This window comes from Vanellus vanellus, assembly GCF_965231255.1.
Source record: "Vanellus vanellus genome assembly, chromosome: 3".
Taxonomy (NCBI): domain Eukaryota; kingdom Metazoa; phylum Chordata; class Aves; order Charadriiformes; family Charadriidae; genus Vanellus; species Vanellus vanellus.
The window spans coordinates 47,029,108-47,046,870 of record NC_138907.1 but is presented as its reverse complement, the minus strand read 5'-3'; the positions used below and the strand labels follow the sequence as shown (position 1 = coordinate 47,046,870).

General features: G+C 43.0%; 1 protein-coding gene across 1 annotated transcript in view; it reads right to left on the bottom strand.

Annotated features, from left to right (window-relative positions):
• Positions 1–11,101: 11,101 nt before the first annotated feature.
• EGLN1 (egl-9 family hypoxia inducible factor 1) overlaps positions 11,102–17,763 on the bottom strand; it is a 37,257-nt gene continuing 30,595 nt past the window's right edge. The window contains exons 3-5 of the mRNA XM_082480599.1: positions 17,466–17,602; positions 15,947–16,014; positions 11,102–13,828 (exon numbers count right to left, since the gene is read on the bottom strand). Coding sequence (XP_082336725.1) covers positions 13,764–13,828; positions 15,947–16,014; positions 17,466–17,602 — 270 coding nt within the window. The 3' untranslated portion in view covers positions 11,102–13,763. The remainder of the gene's footprint in view (positions 13,829–15,946; positions 16,015–17,465; positions 17,603–17,763) is intronic.

The following is a 17,763-nucleotide window of genomic DNA, read 5'->3' as shown; positions in this document are numbered from 1 at the left end:
AATAAACTGATGTGCAATGGAATTTGTCAAATGATACCTTTACCCTTTTTAAGCATTGGTGTATTTTTTTAAATACTGACGCTACAGATGTTTAATGTGAATTGGATTGTTCTTTCATATTCTGAATAAATTAGTACTGAATTTTAAATTTTCATTAAGCCTGGGTTTCACATGGCAGTTGTGGCTGTCTTCTGTTACTCACCAGTGGGCTCACCTGAATATCTAATAACACTCTGGTTTAATAGATCCTTTCTGCATTAACACTTTTCCTTCTTAAATGTGCCTGTAAAAACAGGTGTTGGTGAATACAGACTGCATCAACCTGTGCTGCCTTCATCACATTTTTAGTACAGTTTCACTTGTGTTGCATTTCTGTGGAATATTTTACAAATACTGATTCTGAAACTTGATGTGTTGATTTTCCATACTTCCTTCTTAAAGCTCCAGCATCTGTCAGTGTTCCCAGTGAAACCTCACATTTACAAGGACAGTTCTACTCAGAAGTATTTGTACTATCATATGTTTTTTAGGATGAAGACTAGATTCACATCATGAATCGTCTCCCACATCATAAAACATTTTTTGAGAGGTATTTCCCTTACTATTGTTCCCATCAGTTTCCTGGTTTGTCTTTCCCACTGTAACTGATAAGAGTAAAGGATTGCTCCAGGAAGGGGGCATTGTTAAATATATTGTCATATTCAAATGGATTTTTTTTTTTCTAATGTCTTCTTTTACATCAACAGTGTTAATTTGAACAACAAATAGGAACAAATGTGCCTTGAGAATTCAGTGACTAGTATAAGCCCGCTGGGGCACTGTGGGGAGAAACTTAAACTACAGGCAAGTCCTGTCTCAAACATACAAGTGTCCTAAAATAGATCTGCTTTCAAAACAATTGAGCAGTTTTGGACCAGCTGTGAAAAAAACATCACCTCTGCCCATGCATGTTTTTACAATGAAGTATTATGATGCCAAGATCCCTTTTATACAGAGATAAAGGTGACAAAGAGCTGGGTGGGTAGGCTTTGCCGCTGCTATCTATTGCAGGCTATTATTAACAGGTCATGGCCTTGTTTTTTCGGGTATGTTACTGTGAATGCTGTTTCTGTAAGATTTTGTTCTTGGATACAGTGTCCTTTCCACAATTATAACAATGACTACTGGTATGTTTTCAAAATACGCTGGTAAATTTGGGTCAGAGGTGGGGAATTTCTTCTTCTATATCGGTTGACTTTGTCCTGAGTGAGTTTAGATGCTGTCTGTAACAACACTAACTAGTCATGCATCTTGAACAAACATGCTTCACTGAACTGCACAGTAAGTTGCCTGACTGGAAATCCAAGAAACAAGTTAATATGCCCGATTTCTGAGACAAATCGGGTATGAGAGAGGTCAGCAAATCGTTCTGCAAACTAAGGGTAAAAGCAGTCTCATTCTGTGATGATCTACTGGAATTGCTCAGGATGATAACATTTCTAGAGGTCAAACTGCCTAAGTGGGGATTACTTTGCTATTTCATTACAACGAAAGAGGCTGCTCTTAAGTTGCCTTGAAACTGGTTATCGGGCCAGAAATCTTGAAGGTTAAATATTTTCAAGTGTTGTTTACTTTTTAAGGAAATGTTTATCTAGGAAGTTTTCATAACACTTGATGAGTTCTGATGAAGGAATTGGAAGTAGTAGCATTTTTCTCTGGTCTAATAAATGAGTATCATGCAAGAAGATATGTAATAGAAATAGTCTGCTTTATAACATGTTTTAAAAGTGATGATGTGCCATTCCTCTCTACTGTTCCATCTCCTGTAATCCAGCCACTCTTTTTATTTGCTGGGGTATCTAGGTCCTATAGGAAGCGTATTCTTACAGCAAGTTCAACCCTAATTCTTATGTGTAAGCTGATGAGCAGGCTATTTATGTCCCTGCTCAGGCAGGGAGGGTGTCACTGCTCAAAGGACGTAGGAATTAGTTACCCTGAGCCTCCTTTCTAGGAATGTTTTTCAAGAGAACAACTAAATGTTGTTCGTTTGGAATCGCCTACGGGAGGGCGTAGGCTATGCTGTGCTACCTCTGCCTGCGCCAGTGTTAGTAATGAGGGATACCAGGTAATGTGTTACAAAATCAAAGCCTAGAGAGGGCTTAGTCGTAACCAGACAACTAGTGCATAATTCCTGAAATGCAAAGTAGCTATTCAAACTTCAGGCTTCTCTTGCTGCAGCAGCAAGACGGGCTATAGAGTAGAGGGCTTGTAAGGATTTTTCTTATTCTTCAAGTATTCTTCTGGAGCCCTTCGGCTCTGTTGTATTTTCCGTACACACAGCATCCCTACACCTTCTTACAGTAAGGCAAGCTGCACTGTACTGAAGGGTAACAGCAAGAAAGAACAAGGTGGACATCTCTTCAGAATTGGTTGGAGCAATTCACGGCGATGACAGGGTGATGCAAACCTCTCTGGCTGGAGAATGTTAAGAAACTGCCACCACAGCTGTTTGCTTCATCACTGCCGGACCCAGTCATCCCTGAACACGGTGTTGGTGCAGCGGCTGTCTCATTTTGCCACCTTAAATTGAAAGGCTGATACAAGGTTGGACTGGGTGATCTCCTGAGGTTACACCTGACCTGAGTTCCCCTATGAGCATGATTGTTGCTGCCTGACACAGCAATGACAGCAGTGAAACAGCCTATGTCCAGCAGCTGCTCCTCACCTGCCAGCCAACATTCATCAGTTTTACACTCCAGACTAAAATACCCAAGTTCTTACTTGCACCTGGATTATTACAGCTGGTTTGAAGTCTTGAGCTTAAAGAAACCATTGTTTGCATATGAATGTAAAGACTCTACATTAAATTAACCTTTAAAGTGTAATTTATGGGTATACCGGCCATGAAAGAGACTTGCATTTCCACGTGCGTGTGAAAATACACTGTGTGTGTTTTCATATACTCATGTATATGGAAAAAAAATACCCAGACACCAGTCTGTGTGGAGCTTTGGGATTCTTCAACAGGCCGTTAGGTGGCACTCCTTGCACTTAAGGAATACTTATTTCTTCCTCTCCAGTCCGTGCAGGGAAAGAACAGAAAGTGCAGAATTAGCAGCCTCGTGTTTCCCCTACACCTGCGCTCCAGGCTGGAGGTGGATCAGCAGGAACCCCGACTGGACCACAAACAAATTAAAGGAGGAGGAATGGGGGTGGGGTGGGGGAGGAGGTCTGCAACCAGCTGAGAGCGCAGAAGTAAATTTACAACTGGGTTTTCTTTTTTCAGGTGTGTCTTTTAGCTTTGCTGCAAGAGGGGCTTGGAAGATGAGGCAGTAGCTCCTTTTTTCTAGTTTGGGCGCAGTGACTATCCCAAAAGTCATCCTTTTGTGGGCTACGTATACCACGCCACTTGCACCCGTTGCCACGAAAAATGGAATTTTCTGTCACCATTTGGAACCCAGCTTCGAGAGAGAGGCAGGACGGAGCTGCAGGAAGCCAGAGGGGTTTATAAACCACAAACCTTAACTCCTGTGCCTGGGGGAAGTCTGGGAGCTGGCGGGGTGTGAGAGGCGGAGGGCAGCATAGTGTGCTGGAGGTGTGAAAGCTAAAAAAGGGAGACGGCCATGGCCTTAATCCCTCCTGTTCCCTTTTAGCTTCTGCCAGGCCAGGCTGCTTTAAGACTAGATTAAGTTTCTAAGAAGGTGCAGCAGCTTGGCCTGAATAGCTCAGCCTGCCTCTGTCCCAGCCATCCCCCAGCCTTCGCATCGTTTCGTCTGCTTTTTTGTTCCAGTAAGTCTTCGACCTGACATTTTGTAAACTGCGTAACAAAGAAAGTTTGAAGGAGCGAAAACCAACACGTTAAATTATTTCACTCACCCACTGCTTAATTTAGAAGCAGTAAATACTTTATTTTTCTTTAAATGCCACCAATCTCTGGACTATAGTTCATGTGTTCACTGCAAGTACCTTCTCTTTGGAGATGTTAGTAATTACACAAACTCTGGGGTAAAAGGCGGACCAGAGCTCAGTGAAGGCCCAGTACAGTATCTTACCAATAGGGATATGGTTTAGTTGGGGTTTCTAATTCTTCTAGAGGCTTACTGATGTAGCTTCAGTGACTTACTGATGGTGGGAACAGCCAAAGGGCCTCTCTGCTCTTACTCCACTTCCCCCCCCACTGCTTCGCTCCCCTGCCTTTGCCTTCCCACTGGCCACCCTGGTCTCTTCCCAGAAGCATCCCAGTAATCATCCACTTTCTTCCCAGAAGGATCCGTTCTGTGGGTGTGCTGCCACCCATTTGTAAGCACGTTTTCATTCACCAGGAGGGTGCGAGGCGTGTTTTGAGAGAGGCGTGAAGCAAAAAAGCTGTGCAAATCGCTTGCTCGGGGGGTGCCCAGAAGCAGAAGCCGGTGCAGAAGCCGGCACATCCTCCCCGCAGCACCCACACCTGGCCTGAGGAACCACCAGCCACTTTGTCCAGCTTAAGGGCAGGGAGGCACTTCTCAGCAGCACTCATTTGACCAGAGCACTTTTTTTTAATACCCTTTCATTTTGTGCGCAGCATACAAAGTCCAGTGGTTTTGGCCAGTTTAATGTGTAACCCAGCGCACACGTGCTATTTTACAGGCATTACTCCCAAGACTCATCGGGGCCGTGCTATTTATAGCGCACAGCACATCTTACAACTAGCTGTTTTTCAACCACCAGCAAAGGCAAACTCCCTGGTGTGTGACAGGACCACGACAACTTGGCACAGGCTGCTCCAGAGATTGTGGCGGTGGAAGGATACAGTACAAAGTCTGGGCTCTTCTGGCAGATGGATAACAGGAACACATCCAAAGGGAAGAGTTGTCCTGAGGATAAAACACTCCGGGGACTTCAGAGAGGATGGCACCTCTATGGAAAGCTGCAAGTAGTGGACGTCAGTCTCAAAGTTGCTGTCTTCTGCAGGATACGCCACTAAGAATTATTTGTGTTAGTCTTTAGCTTTGCATTTAGCGGTACCTATATAGGAAATTTAATTTAAACATAAGAAACAACTTTACTACAGTGATTGAACACACAAACAGGTTGCCCAGAGAGTTTGCAGAGTCTCCATCCTTGAAGATACTCAACCCCCAACTAGACATGGTCCTGGGCAGCCACCTCTGTGTGACCCTGCTCAGGGCAGGAGGGCTGGACCAGACCATCTTCCAGGAGCCCCTTCAACTTCCATGGTCCTGGGTTTCTGCCTAACAACCCCGCGAGCGCTTCGGGACAGCAGAAGGCAGTTAAAATCCATCTGCTTGCCCATGCACTGGCAGGGCCCAGGGGTGCTCACACCATCTCTAACCACTGGTTTATTTCCAGTTGCATGTTTCTTCCTCTCCTTGCAAGGTCCGGCACGGGCAGCTCTCATCACGGCCACCACCCAGGCTGTGTCCAGGAGGGACAAGTCCCCCCACCCCATGCATGGGAGACTGGGGGACTTCAGGCAGGAGCTGGGCACATGCCACCACACACAGACAGGAGGGAGGAAGCTCTGCCCTGCCAAGGCGGGCGGAGGAGCAGGTACCCGGGTCAGGAAAGGCAGGTTTTAATTGCTGCTTCCTCGCCGACCCACACGGCGGGGAGGGGGCAGGATTATCAGCCCTGCAGATGACGTGAATTAAAGCTCGGATGTAATTAACTTTGAATGTACCTATAAGAGATTTAGAAGGCAGGAAAAGCATCTGATGACAGGAAACAGGAGGTATTTCAGGCACTGCAAAACCCCAAAAGACTATTCAAGCTAGCTGGCAACATTGCTCAGGCAATTTGGCAGAGTTAGGAGGACACCACCCAAGAGGTTTTACTGCTTGTGTCTTGAAATGCAGTTTTGTCAAAGCAGCCACAGGTCCCGATTGGTAAGTGATGCCATGACTTTGGAGCTTTTTGCAAGGCGAGCATCCCCTGAAGGAACGAGGAGACCTGAGGTTGGAGGAAAACACCTAAAGTTGCTTTAATGCAGCCTGCCTCTTAATCCCTTTACAGGCTCCAGGAGTGTTACCTTCCCTCAGGACTCTTCCACAGTGGAGCGCTCCCATGCTGCACTCACACTTTGCACCCTCAGCAGTGCAGGTGCTGATCCACACACAGGGTCGAGGTCAGTCTGTGCCCGTCCTGCGGCAGGTACTGAGGGAAACACTGCCTTAACTTCTTCAGGAAGAGAGATTAGAGGTCGCTGCTGTTGGGTGACCATCCTCACTCAGCTTTGGGTTGTTACATGATGGGTTGATCCCAGCCCCGAGTGTGTTTTCACACGGGGCTGTGGATTTTTGTTGAAGCGCTACCATTTTCAGGAGATTGACAAGTAGATGTCTTGTTTGTGAATCCCCCACCAGTTCCCAGTCTCCTTGTGTCTCTCTCCCTTTCCTTTCTTCAACAGAAAGACTACCCAAGCTCGGCCTGAAACCACTCCTGGGTGATGCTAGCATGGTTAGATACGCTGAGCTGGGTGCTGGCTGGAGGGCATGCCTCGGGAACCGCCACAGTTCAGCTGCATCATTTATAATCCCGCCACCTCTGCCAAAAGAGGAGGAGCACCCTCAGCTGTTCAAATTAGTTCACTTCCCCACGAGGATCATGCTGAGCTTTTGTCAAGTGGCACCGACTCAGGGCTGGTGGCAGCAGCAGCAGCCAGAGGCTACACGGCTGGCCGTGACTTGGTAGCCACTGCTGTTTGGGCACCTTTTTGCAACTCTCAGCCAAGGGCTTAAGTAGCACTGAGGCACTGGAACAGGTTGCCCAGAGAAGCTGTGGATGCCCCATCCCTGGAGGTGTTCAAGGCCAGGCTGGATGGGGCTCTGAGCGACCTGGTCTGGTGGGAGGTGTCCCTGCCCGTGGCAGGGGGGTTGGAACTCGATGATCTTCAAGGTCCCTTCCAACCTAAACCGTTCTATGATTCCTTTGATTGCTACAAGTTAAAATAACTTTTGTTTGTGCAGCACAACATCCTCCACCTAAAACAGAACGACTTCCCTCTGTCGTCTCCAGGCCAGTAAACCCACATTTTTCTGCTCCGACGGAGAGGCTTTGCCCCGGTTGGGACACCAGGGGGACCCCGTCACTCGCTCTTGCTTTCAGCCGTCCCCGGGAGCCGGTTCCCGAGGCGTTTCGGCAGTGCCCCCCCCGCCCCCCTTTTTTACCGTAAAATACGCGTCCTCCCTGGTTGTGTCATTGCATGGTTATGAAGTTCCAGCAACTCTTAAACCACATACGGCGGTTTCCTACTCGTGCTATGTTAAATTAAGGTTGTGGGGGGTTTTGAAACTAAAATGCGCAGGTGGGGAAAAATACAAATAATGACAGAAGTTTAGCAATTGCTTCCTACAACTCATTAAAGAGTTCGGCATGAAAGAGAAATTTAGGACTGAAGAGAGTTAACTTTTAACAGATTTTACTTGTTTATTAAAATATGACTGCGCAGAACACGTGCCCAGCACCACATTACTTACTGCTATGTCATGGCTGGGGAAGGGGAAGTGAAGGGAAAATAAATATGGTGAATCGGACAGCTCAAACCTTGCTCTTCGCTGTCGAGAACACCATCAAGTGGATTCTAATATCAGAAAACAGATTTGGTTATTACCCCTGATTCCCTTTGCCAAATGTCAGTGGTGTCTACAATCACATTTTCCTTGTAGAAATATTCTCTCCTTGATGTCCAAAGATGCTGCCAAATGCTCAAATGAAAACAGTTCTTTTGAAATATCTTTCTGCTCCAGTAAGCCAAGGTACCGCACTACCCAACAGCTAAGATAGCGCTTTTTGGGTTTAGGGGTGGTAATGTTTAATTTGTTGCTGGTTAGGCTGCTTTTAAAAAACAAAACAAAAACAAAGAACCAAAACACCACACCAAACCATCCCACATTTACTCCCACCTTCAATGTACAGAAAAACTTCTCAGGATTGCAACAGCAATTAAACAGGCTCCAAAATTCTAGTTTCCTTAAAGCTGTCACCATAGCCTCTGCTAGAATAGTCTTTATTAATAGCTTTTTAAAGCGTAATGTAAGCAAGATACATTTACAACAGAAGTGACTTGCCTTAAGATAGTTCTGATGTTTTTTTTTTTTTGCTTGGCTTTTTGTTTGACCCTTGCTTTCTTTAGGTAGTGAAATACCAGCTCACAACCCAACACAATATTCAGGTATTAGGCTATTTGTGAGTAGAAGTCAAATCTCTGCATTTTACCTATTCTGGATTCATCTTTTATTTAAAATCAAAAAGAAAACTGAACCACTTCAGCCCTTGAAATGAGCCCAGGAGAGGAACTAGTTCCACCCTGACAAACCACACTGACACACAGACAGGCCCACAAGGAGCACTGGATCCACATGGTGAATATTCAGAGATTAATTTTACTTCCCATCCCCAACTGCATTTCAAAAAGAATGGGTTTCCAGTTTAGACACTGCCCTGAAGCAGTGAGTCAGCTGTGTGTGATGCTGGCAAGTTGTTAGTCCATCTGTGTCTTTTCTATCCCACCCTACTCAGACGCGAGGCATGCCCTGTAAACTTTTAGCCATGTGAAGATGCTGGTACTGGGCTTACAGGCTAAATGAGCTGGTCACCTTTTCCAGCATTTATCACCATGTTGCATACAAGGTAGTTATAGTAAGTTCTCCAGAAGAACCCATAAACTATTACCAAAAGAAGTTTAATCCTGAGCTGCACATTTGGTAAAAGGCAAAAAAAAATATCCCTGAAGTCCAGCAACTTACAACTGGAAGACAGACAAGGAAACCAACTCCTAGTTCAAGCAAAGTTACAAACTTCTCTTCTTCAGAGATAAAACCATGCTATTTTGCAACACACATCCATGAAGAGAAAGGTAGAAGGGATGCATCAACTATTGTCTTTCCTGAGGCAAAGACATTGTGTATTCTTCTCACACTTCGTGTTCCTCCCTAGGCACCTATGGTATATTTTTGCTCGGCATGTCGTCCCATATTCCTCACACCCACACCCCACACGTGTTTTATCTTGGTCTCATGCATCAGTCTCCTGCTATCCTGCTTTACCATTTCTATTCAACTCATCCCTTCCACCCTGTCCTGCTAAGGACTTGAGTCCATCCCCAGAGGGCTGGTGATTTGCATCTCATCTGCTCCTTCTACTTTCCGAGCCAACCCTTAGTACCTGGCTCGTCCATTTGGGAGCTATGGGCTTTTTTTTTTTTTTCCTCCTTATTTCAGGAAAGCGATACATGTGCTGCATATTCACTCGACTTCAAAGCGATGGGGAAAAGCTTGATGGAACTGAGTAAGTTGTACCAAAAGTCAACAGAGCGAATTCTCTGGAACAGGTTTTGCCTGGTAGGACAGAGGACCTTGAACCTGCTTCTGTCAGCTGCTGTCCACCCCCACCAGACAGGGTCAAGCAACTCAGATTCAGCAGACGCTCTAAAGTGAACACAGGTCTTGCAGCAGTTAATAGCAGAAACAGGCTTCGACGCATTTGCAGGAACTATTTAAATTCAAACTTGACTTTACATCCAGAAAATAGCTAAGTGAGCATTTTATATGACAGCTGACTATGGGAGGCCCAAGTTTCTGTGGATCCATCTCTCCCCCACCCTGCCCCCCCCCCCCAAAAAGCAGATGAGATCCAAATCCAATTAAGTCCCATGAATGTCTTCAAAGTCTTTGCTACCGAGTACTCATAAATTCCCACTATGTATTTGCATGTGCATGCAGCTATCTGCATATCTGCATGCCTGCAGGCAAGATACACATGCTAGTCGTCCGCTAGACATCTGGGGTTTAGAGATTTTGAGTTTGCTATTGTCACTTAGCAGCCTCCTCTCTTTTTCAAAGCATTCAGCAGGCAGAAGAATGCTACTTCCCAGTCTGATTATACTTAATGTGACTTAGAGATGTGATCTTTCCACTCATGACCTTAAAGTGGTTAGCACTGCCAGATGTTTTACATAAGATACAGGCTGTCAGCTAGCTTCCTCTCAGATTTGCAAGCATCTTTCTTTTGTGCGCTTCTCAAGAAAGATATCTTTCCCTGGTGCAGTGTTTGACTTTATTATGCAAAACACCCCCCCCCCCCCCCCTTTACATTGTGCTCAGCAATGTGAAAATTAAAAAAAAAAAAAAAAAAAAAAAAATCAGGTCTACCAAGGATGATTGCAAGCACCAGAAGGCTTCTTCCTTGTTCAATGTAAAACAAAGACGGGGAAGAGGATATTTCAAAAGAACATGTAAGAACTTATACAGCACTGAAGCATGGAAAAACCCTCAAAGTACTTTGGGACCAGCTCAGTGCTGCTGCACTTAGGTTTCAGCCTAACACACTGAAAAGAGCAGAACTGAGCACCACAGGTACCCAGGTGCCAATAAGGCTGATAGACTCACCTGGATATCCAGGTTACTCTTCCTGAACCGGTACAACATGGACAAGCACATGCAGGGAGGCGCCACGAGAGTTGGAGCAACAGGAGAAGCACAGCCAGCCAGATGCTTACCATACAGTCAGTACCAAGCTCGTCAAAAAGCTTAGGGACGTTGTGTGGCATCTCCTATGGGTTGGAATCTGTAGACTCTACCATTCTTCTGCCATCTTCAAAGGGCTCATAATTCATTGAAAGCCACGTAAAACCAAAGAGCTCCCATTAAACCTTACAAATCCTCTTTGAAGAGGACTTTTGGTTTTCACCTCACGTACCTGTCAGAAAGTGGTGAAAAAACTAGAGCTGCCTCTAACGTCCATCTCCAGTCAGCCTAAATTGGTGCTGTTGTTGAGGGAGCAAATCATCAGGAGAAATGATCACCACACCCAGGTAACTGCAGGCAGTCTAAAAAGCAGCAGACCCTTCTCCAGAGCAGAAATAGCTCTGACTTTAAAAAAAGAAAAAAAAAAGAAACAACCAAACCAAACACAACCAAAACCAAAAAAAAACCCACCAAAAAAAACCCCAAACAACAACAACAACAACCCAAACAAACACACCACCAACAAAACAAAACAAAACCCCACAAACCCACCAGGAATCCATATGCCCCCTTTATCAAGGGGCATTTATAAATTAATTGCTACAGAGTAGTTTTGAGAAGTTACACAGATTACAAATAACCACAGGGTTTCAAGAACCTTTATACATCATCTTTTTTAATTAGATTAGCTTTACAAGCAACTTGAGAGCTCTTTCATAATGAACACTGCTTTTCAAATTACACAACTTTATAGGCAACCTGTAAATGAATCCTGAATTTCTTTGCCTGCTATAGATAAAGGTCTCATATTTTACAGCCGGCTAACATCATGAATAAAAATAGCATTATGAAGCTTTATCTTTAACCAGGACTAGACACGTACAGATCATAAGACAGTTTAAAAAATAGTTTTAAAACAACGACCTGCTTGGTGATGCTCAAGACTGAATATTCAACCGACATGAAATGAACAGTTTCTAAAGGACATGGAAGAAATCGCTGACCTGATTCGTTGACCCTATTGTAATGACTTACATGGAGTGAAAAATTAAGCACTTTTTAAACCTGTCTGGCAAGCACAAACCTACAGTGTGATTAGAATTTGATACGCCGTGTAACTGCAGAAGTTTGAATTACAGAGGGACTGAAATGAGTTTAAAGGCTTATGCTTACATTTCTAAACCAAAACCAACCAAACCTCCATTAAAGTAGTACTAAATAAGATGAAGTAGAAGAGGTGGCTTTTTTGCTTGTTTCATTGGTAGCCTAAATGCACTGCAGACCAGACAGTAATATGAAGATTTGCACTCCTTGGCCAGGTTGGCAGAGGCACTTACAGTAAAGGTATCCTGTCTGTTTTTCTGGGAAGGAAAGAGGAAAGAGGAAGAGAACTTGTAAAGGGCAAGAACTTACTAAAAAAAGGAAAAGCAAAATCAAAAACAAAACTGGGATTTCTGTTGGTTCTCCTAAATGATATACCGATACTGAATTTTTTCCCCTTTCTGTCAGTTTGTTACTAAACAATTAGCTTTTTCATGTTTTACATGAACAATAGTAATCTTTTTAATAAAAAATTACTGAGCTTTCCATAGAAAAGGTCTCTAATTGAATACAAACTATACAGATGCTAAAATTGTCACAAGTTGTAATATATACAGAAATATTTCTGTACACTCACATTGTTTTGGCTAAGTAAGGAAATAAGGGACAGATAGAAAACTGCAGTGGGTAAGCTGATCAACCCCCGAACTCCTGTAAATATGAATGCTGTCTTTTATAGGTTTGCTTTTGTTTTCTCAAGCTTTTAAAGCTCAGGGAAAAAAAAAGAAAGAAGAAAAAAAGAGTCAGTGTCCAAAACATCCATTTCTTGAAAATAAGAATATCAAAGTTTCTACACATCTCACTTATTCTGTGATGTCCCCTTTCCTTGATAAAATGAAAACAATGTAAAAGAAAATAAAAGTTTTCTTACTAAATATATACCTCAGTATTGACCAAAGGGCAGTGCCTTTTGGGGGAAATCCTTCAGCACAGTGAAAATCTAAAGATGTATTGCACAAGGAGCCTACAGTGATGCACTTCAGCTTCTGTGTGCTGACCATCTCCTTGATACTATATAATAGATCAAGGTGTCAACTTACAGACTGCATGGGACACCAACATTGGAAAAGGAAATTAAGAAAAGTGAATTTTAGATATTCTATTAACTTATATACAAAGGAAAGTGGGGTGGCAAGTATTCTTTAGAAAAGGGAGAAAACTCAAAAATTTTCTGTCAAGTATGTAAGGAGGTTCTGGGTACCTCTAATAGCCTAGGAAAGCCCTTGTATATTCTTGTAACTTGATGGCATTTACCAGGTCCCCAAAGCCAATGACAGCAACCGATAGTGTCAAGTTCACTTAGTGCCAGTCACTTAAAAGAAAAAAAAAAAACAAACCAAACAAAAAACCAAAACAAACCAAAAAAAACCCAAACAAAAAAAAAAAAAACAAACCAAAAAAATGAAGAGACAGAAACTTCCCCTCTGTGGATTCAACATACAAAACCACAAACTGAATGTTACTAATAGCGAGATACTGATTTGCTTCTGTTAATAAGGTTCAAGAAGACAGTCAAAAAAACAATACAGCAGCAATCTTTAAAAGTTAAGATTAGTGTGAGATATGATATAAAACAATCAGGTTTATAGCTGGTAATTAAAGTGCTCCTTTTCTGACTTAAGGTGTAAAGAAAATTAAAGTGATTATCAGTTACTGGCAACCCTTACATTAAATTAGGTCTTTCATGGCAGAGGAGAACAGTATGAACAGTTTTACAAAAATAGATCCATGTTATTTTGGAGAATACTGTAAATTTTTTCTTTTTTTTTTTTTTTTCAGTTTTTCTTTTTTTTTTTTTAAGACTCAATTTTGATAAACTGTACCTGGTCATACAAAAATTACCCAAAATTCAAACTTTTACCATATAAAAAAAGGGAGAGATGAATTGGATTCAGCTGGATGACAGGTCTGGCAAAATATAAGGATGGACAAATTCTATGTAGGGCACTTATTTATGTCCAGATGCATATGCTGTTTCTTACTGATTGCTTATCTTCTTCACATAAGCAGTCACAGGCCTGGAGTCACAATCACATAGTACAATGCTTCAGCAGTCAAAGAATCTTCTATTTGATGCAACATTGAAACACTGTTTGCTTCTTTATTAAAATGTTGGTTTGTTGTTGATTTTCCTTTATCTTGTTATTCACATTCAAAAGTTAATAGATAGCATCAAGATTTATCAGGGAGAATAGCAAGGGGAGTTGCTAAATCAAAGGCTTATAAAACGTCTTTCCCAACTGAGTCAGAAGGTTTATTAAGTTCAACCCTCACACCTTTTTCACCTGTGGAAATATGAAAAGGAAATTGGTATTATTTTTCAGCATTTATCAAAGTATAGTCTATAGACTTGCTGCATCACTTTCCAGATTACTTTTAAGAGACTACTTTGAAGATTGCCTAGTACATATGATCTAGAAAGATACATATTTTTGTATACATGCTCAGTACTCCATGCGCTGTAAAGTTAATGAGTTATTCGTCATCTCTGGAAGCGGACATTTACTCAGCTGCCCAAGTAGAAAACAGGGTACTTCACATCATACGTGCAGTTTTGAAATTCATCATTTCAGCCTTTACAAGCAAAGGTAAGCTTTACGAACGGCAAATTGAGAATCTGAGGACATTGGCCATTATTCTGGATCAGAACATCCAGAGTTTCTGAGTATTCACCTATGTAAAGAAACTGTGAGGGATTTTTAAAATGCGATGTTCCATTTGACTTGCTGCTAAAAAATAAACAAAACCCAACCCACACCTCTTCTGACCTTTACTCAGAAAACTGACCTTCAGGTACCTCCCAAAAAGCTTGACTCTAAAAACGTTAACAGACATCCCATATTCGAGAAACATTCGCACGTATTCTGCATGGATTTAGTTAGACTTACATTAAGCCAAAAGTGAAGAGCTTTCTATGTTACGACATTTTATTCTATCATTTTATATTTTAGTATCAATGGAAAATAAAAAGCACCTTGCACAATTCTTGCTGCAGATACAGAGCAAAGAATGCAATTTTAACTGGAAACGAAACTGGAATCACAACAATATGAAAATATGAGTCAATTATAGGGCAAATCAACCTCGAAATTTAAACCACCTCTCCAACCCAGCCTGCCTTCCTTAAGTGCCTGCAGTTTAGGGGGACCCTGGGAAGGGAGGGAACGCCTTCCCTGCAGAAACAAGCCCACCCAAACCACTTCCCTGCATTCCCTCTGAAAGAGCAGCAGCCGAAGCTGTGCCGAGACACCCGAAACAGCTCCGATGCGGCAAGGCTGGCTCCAGGAGCTGCGTGGTCACGCGTGTGTGACGTGAAGCCCGGCTTACAGACAGACAGACAAGGCTTCCTGCAGAGACCAGGCGGGCGTCATCCAGCATTCCTGACCGCCTGGGAAGTCACCGTGCCTCACCAGGCATGCGCCACCGAGCAGCGGGACAGCCTGCCCGGCCGGAGCTGAGGGACTCCCTGCGTTTCTTTGTGAGCCAGGCAGGAGCTGCGTTGCTCTTACCTCTCCCAAAATGCAGAAAGTCACCGGCTGCACCAAGGGGGACTGAACTACACTGCAGCTTTTGCAGCCGTTAGATAGCTCAGGGGCTACTTATGAGCTTTGGACACCTATCAGCAACAAATGGAAATCTCATTTGGAAACGGCTAGCCCCTGTCTTCAACATCATCGGTTTCAGAGCTCGACGAAACCGTGGAGAAAATGGCCCAGTGTATATGTGCACCGCTGGTATACCCGATTTTGGTTTATTTTTAAACTACTGTAACAAACACAAAACCATGATGGCAATTACAAGCATGACAGAAGTCCTAGACCATTTCTCCTTATAATGCTAATTTGAACAGGAAAATTAGATCAACTTCCTCTTGAGGGAGAAGCCAGAAAAGGAAAACAGATGCTAGATATGTGGAACTGGAAATGAAGGAAGTAACTCCATGCTTTGATTCCAGATTTTAATTTTAGGCTTTTGTTTTTCTGATACAGAGATTCTAGTCCAGTTAAGTTGTATTCACATGTTGAATCACTGTATTTGATCAAAACTATTTCCAGGGTTCTCAGTTCTGCATTGCCTCACAGCCTCTGCTGTATTTATCCTCCACACCTACTAGGGAGACAAGACTAGAAAGAAGCTGTATCTCCCATATAAAAATACTGAGCAGCCTCAGGTCTCAGAGGAAGTGTGAGCCGGACAAGGCACTGACCTGGATTTCCCAAGTCACTGCTCAACCACTAGATCACCTTCCCTGTGAAACCTGGCTCTCCGAGTTTTATGCTGTTTTTCTCTCCTGTTTTGTGCACAGGGTGGGCCAAGGAGATGGGGCTGGACTACTTAGCTATTCTTCCAGGAAAAAAAAAAAAAAAAAAAAAAGAACACATAAGATATTAACAAGAGATTACCTGTTAGATATTTTACTTTAGCTCGTGCTCTTTCATCTGCATCAAAATACCACACTGTTATTGCGTACCTAGGGAAACGGATGGAAAAAGAACTCCTGAACTATGAAGAAAAAATAAAAACAGTGAAGCACTTGCCATAAAACACAACCTAAATGAGATGATACTTCTGCAGTCTGACAGAATAAACATTTCATAAAGCACAAATCAAGCAGGTGGTTGGGTTTTTTTTCCCCACTAGTAGGTATTGTCTCAGCAGTCACTGAAAGGGTGACACTTGATGCGGTACATCTGTGTTTCTTTTTCTTGATGCTATTACAGTTCTTGCCCAGAACCTGCAATACAGTCTCTGTCCGCATCACCTTGCCCTGTGACCTCATCTTTTACTTTACTTGGTCAAGTCCATCACTGAGTCACACAGCAAGAACCTCTTTTTTTGGACGTTTGCCATAAGGGAAAATTAACTACCCCTTCTTACACAGCTACTTGGGTTTTCCACTGCCTGTAGAGGATTTAAATATGAAATGCCAGCTATTGAGAAAAGACTTTAAGGAGCTTTAGTAAGTGGCATTTCACTCTCTGACTCTGCTTGGAGCACAAAGGGGGAGGGGAGAGCAGTAGGCTTCCAAAAGGCTGCAAGAGGACATGCTGATGGCAGTTTCAAGTTACTTCTTGCAAAGGTACTTGTGTTATCTCACAGCTCCAGTCAATGTTCAGTGCTCTGGCCATCCAAACATGTTGCAACAGAAGTCTAGATCAAGGCCTCCAATGATTTACCTACTAACGCTACCTGGAAATACCACTCAAGATGTGGGGGCAGTGAATGCGGGTACCTTTAGTATCATCCACTGCCCTACAGTGAGGGACAAAGGAGATATCAAATTCCTTCTGTGACGCTGACTGGGAGCGACTCCTCTAATACTCCAGAGGAAGAAAAGATTTGTGTATCAATGGTTGTTTCTGCCCCACAGCCCTCTCCCAGTTCCCAAACTAGACTAAGCCACCTCTAGAATAAAGAAGGGAGAGTGAACATGACCACCTAATTACTCCCTCTGTCCCAAAAAAGAGGAGAGAAAAGTGAAGTACCCAGTCAACCTCCCAGTGACATAGTAAGGTGGCTAAGGACAAAGAGAAGGGACCACAGTCTAAAGCTGTTACAGAGAAACAATAAAGAGAACAACCCGTGGTTAAGGTGGGTGTCTCTGCTTATGGCTCTGTGTGCTCCCACTCACTTCTGTCAAGTACACACTCAGAAACTTCTGGTGTTTCCAGTCCTCCCTCCTACCCACCCAAGAGGATATTTTTTCCAAAATAAGAGATCAGACATGGGTACAAACTCAGCAGCACAGCATAAGCCTGATCAATCAGTAGAAAAAAAACAACCTTCTCATCATAGTGCAACTGGAACTGTACATGGAAAGACCTGGGATCAGGTCATAATTCATAGTGTCACTCATTAGGATTCACTCATTTCTTGATAAAAGAGGCATCATGCAATACAGAGAGAGTCCATTAGTCCTACCTTGTAGCAAATGCTGGCTGTACTTCATGAGGGTTGCGGCGATCAGACCAGAAGAATAGCAGTCTATCAAATTTGGGTTCAATATCAGCGAATTGGGCTTTACCTTCTGGAAATATTCGAAGGATGCCTCCACTTACCTACAAATTAAATATTTAAAACCAGTGCTTGAAAACAATGTCCCATTGTATTTAAAAGTACTGAATATCACATTTGAAAATATTTCAGACAGTTGGAACTGAAATAAAAGTCTTTATCAGATGCTCCAGAAATTATGAATCTACAGCTTGATTTCAGTTGA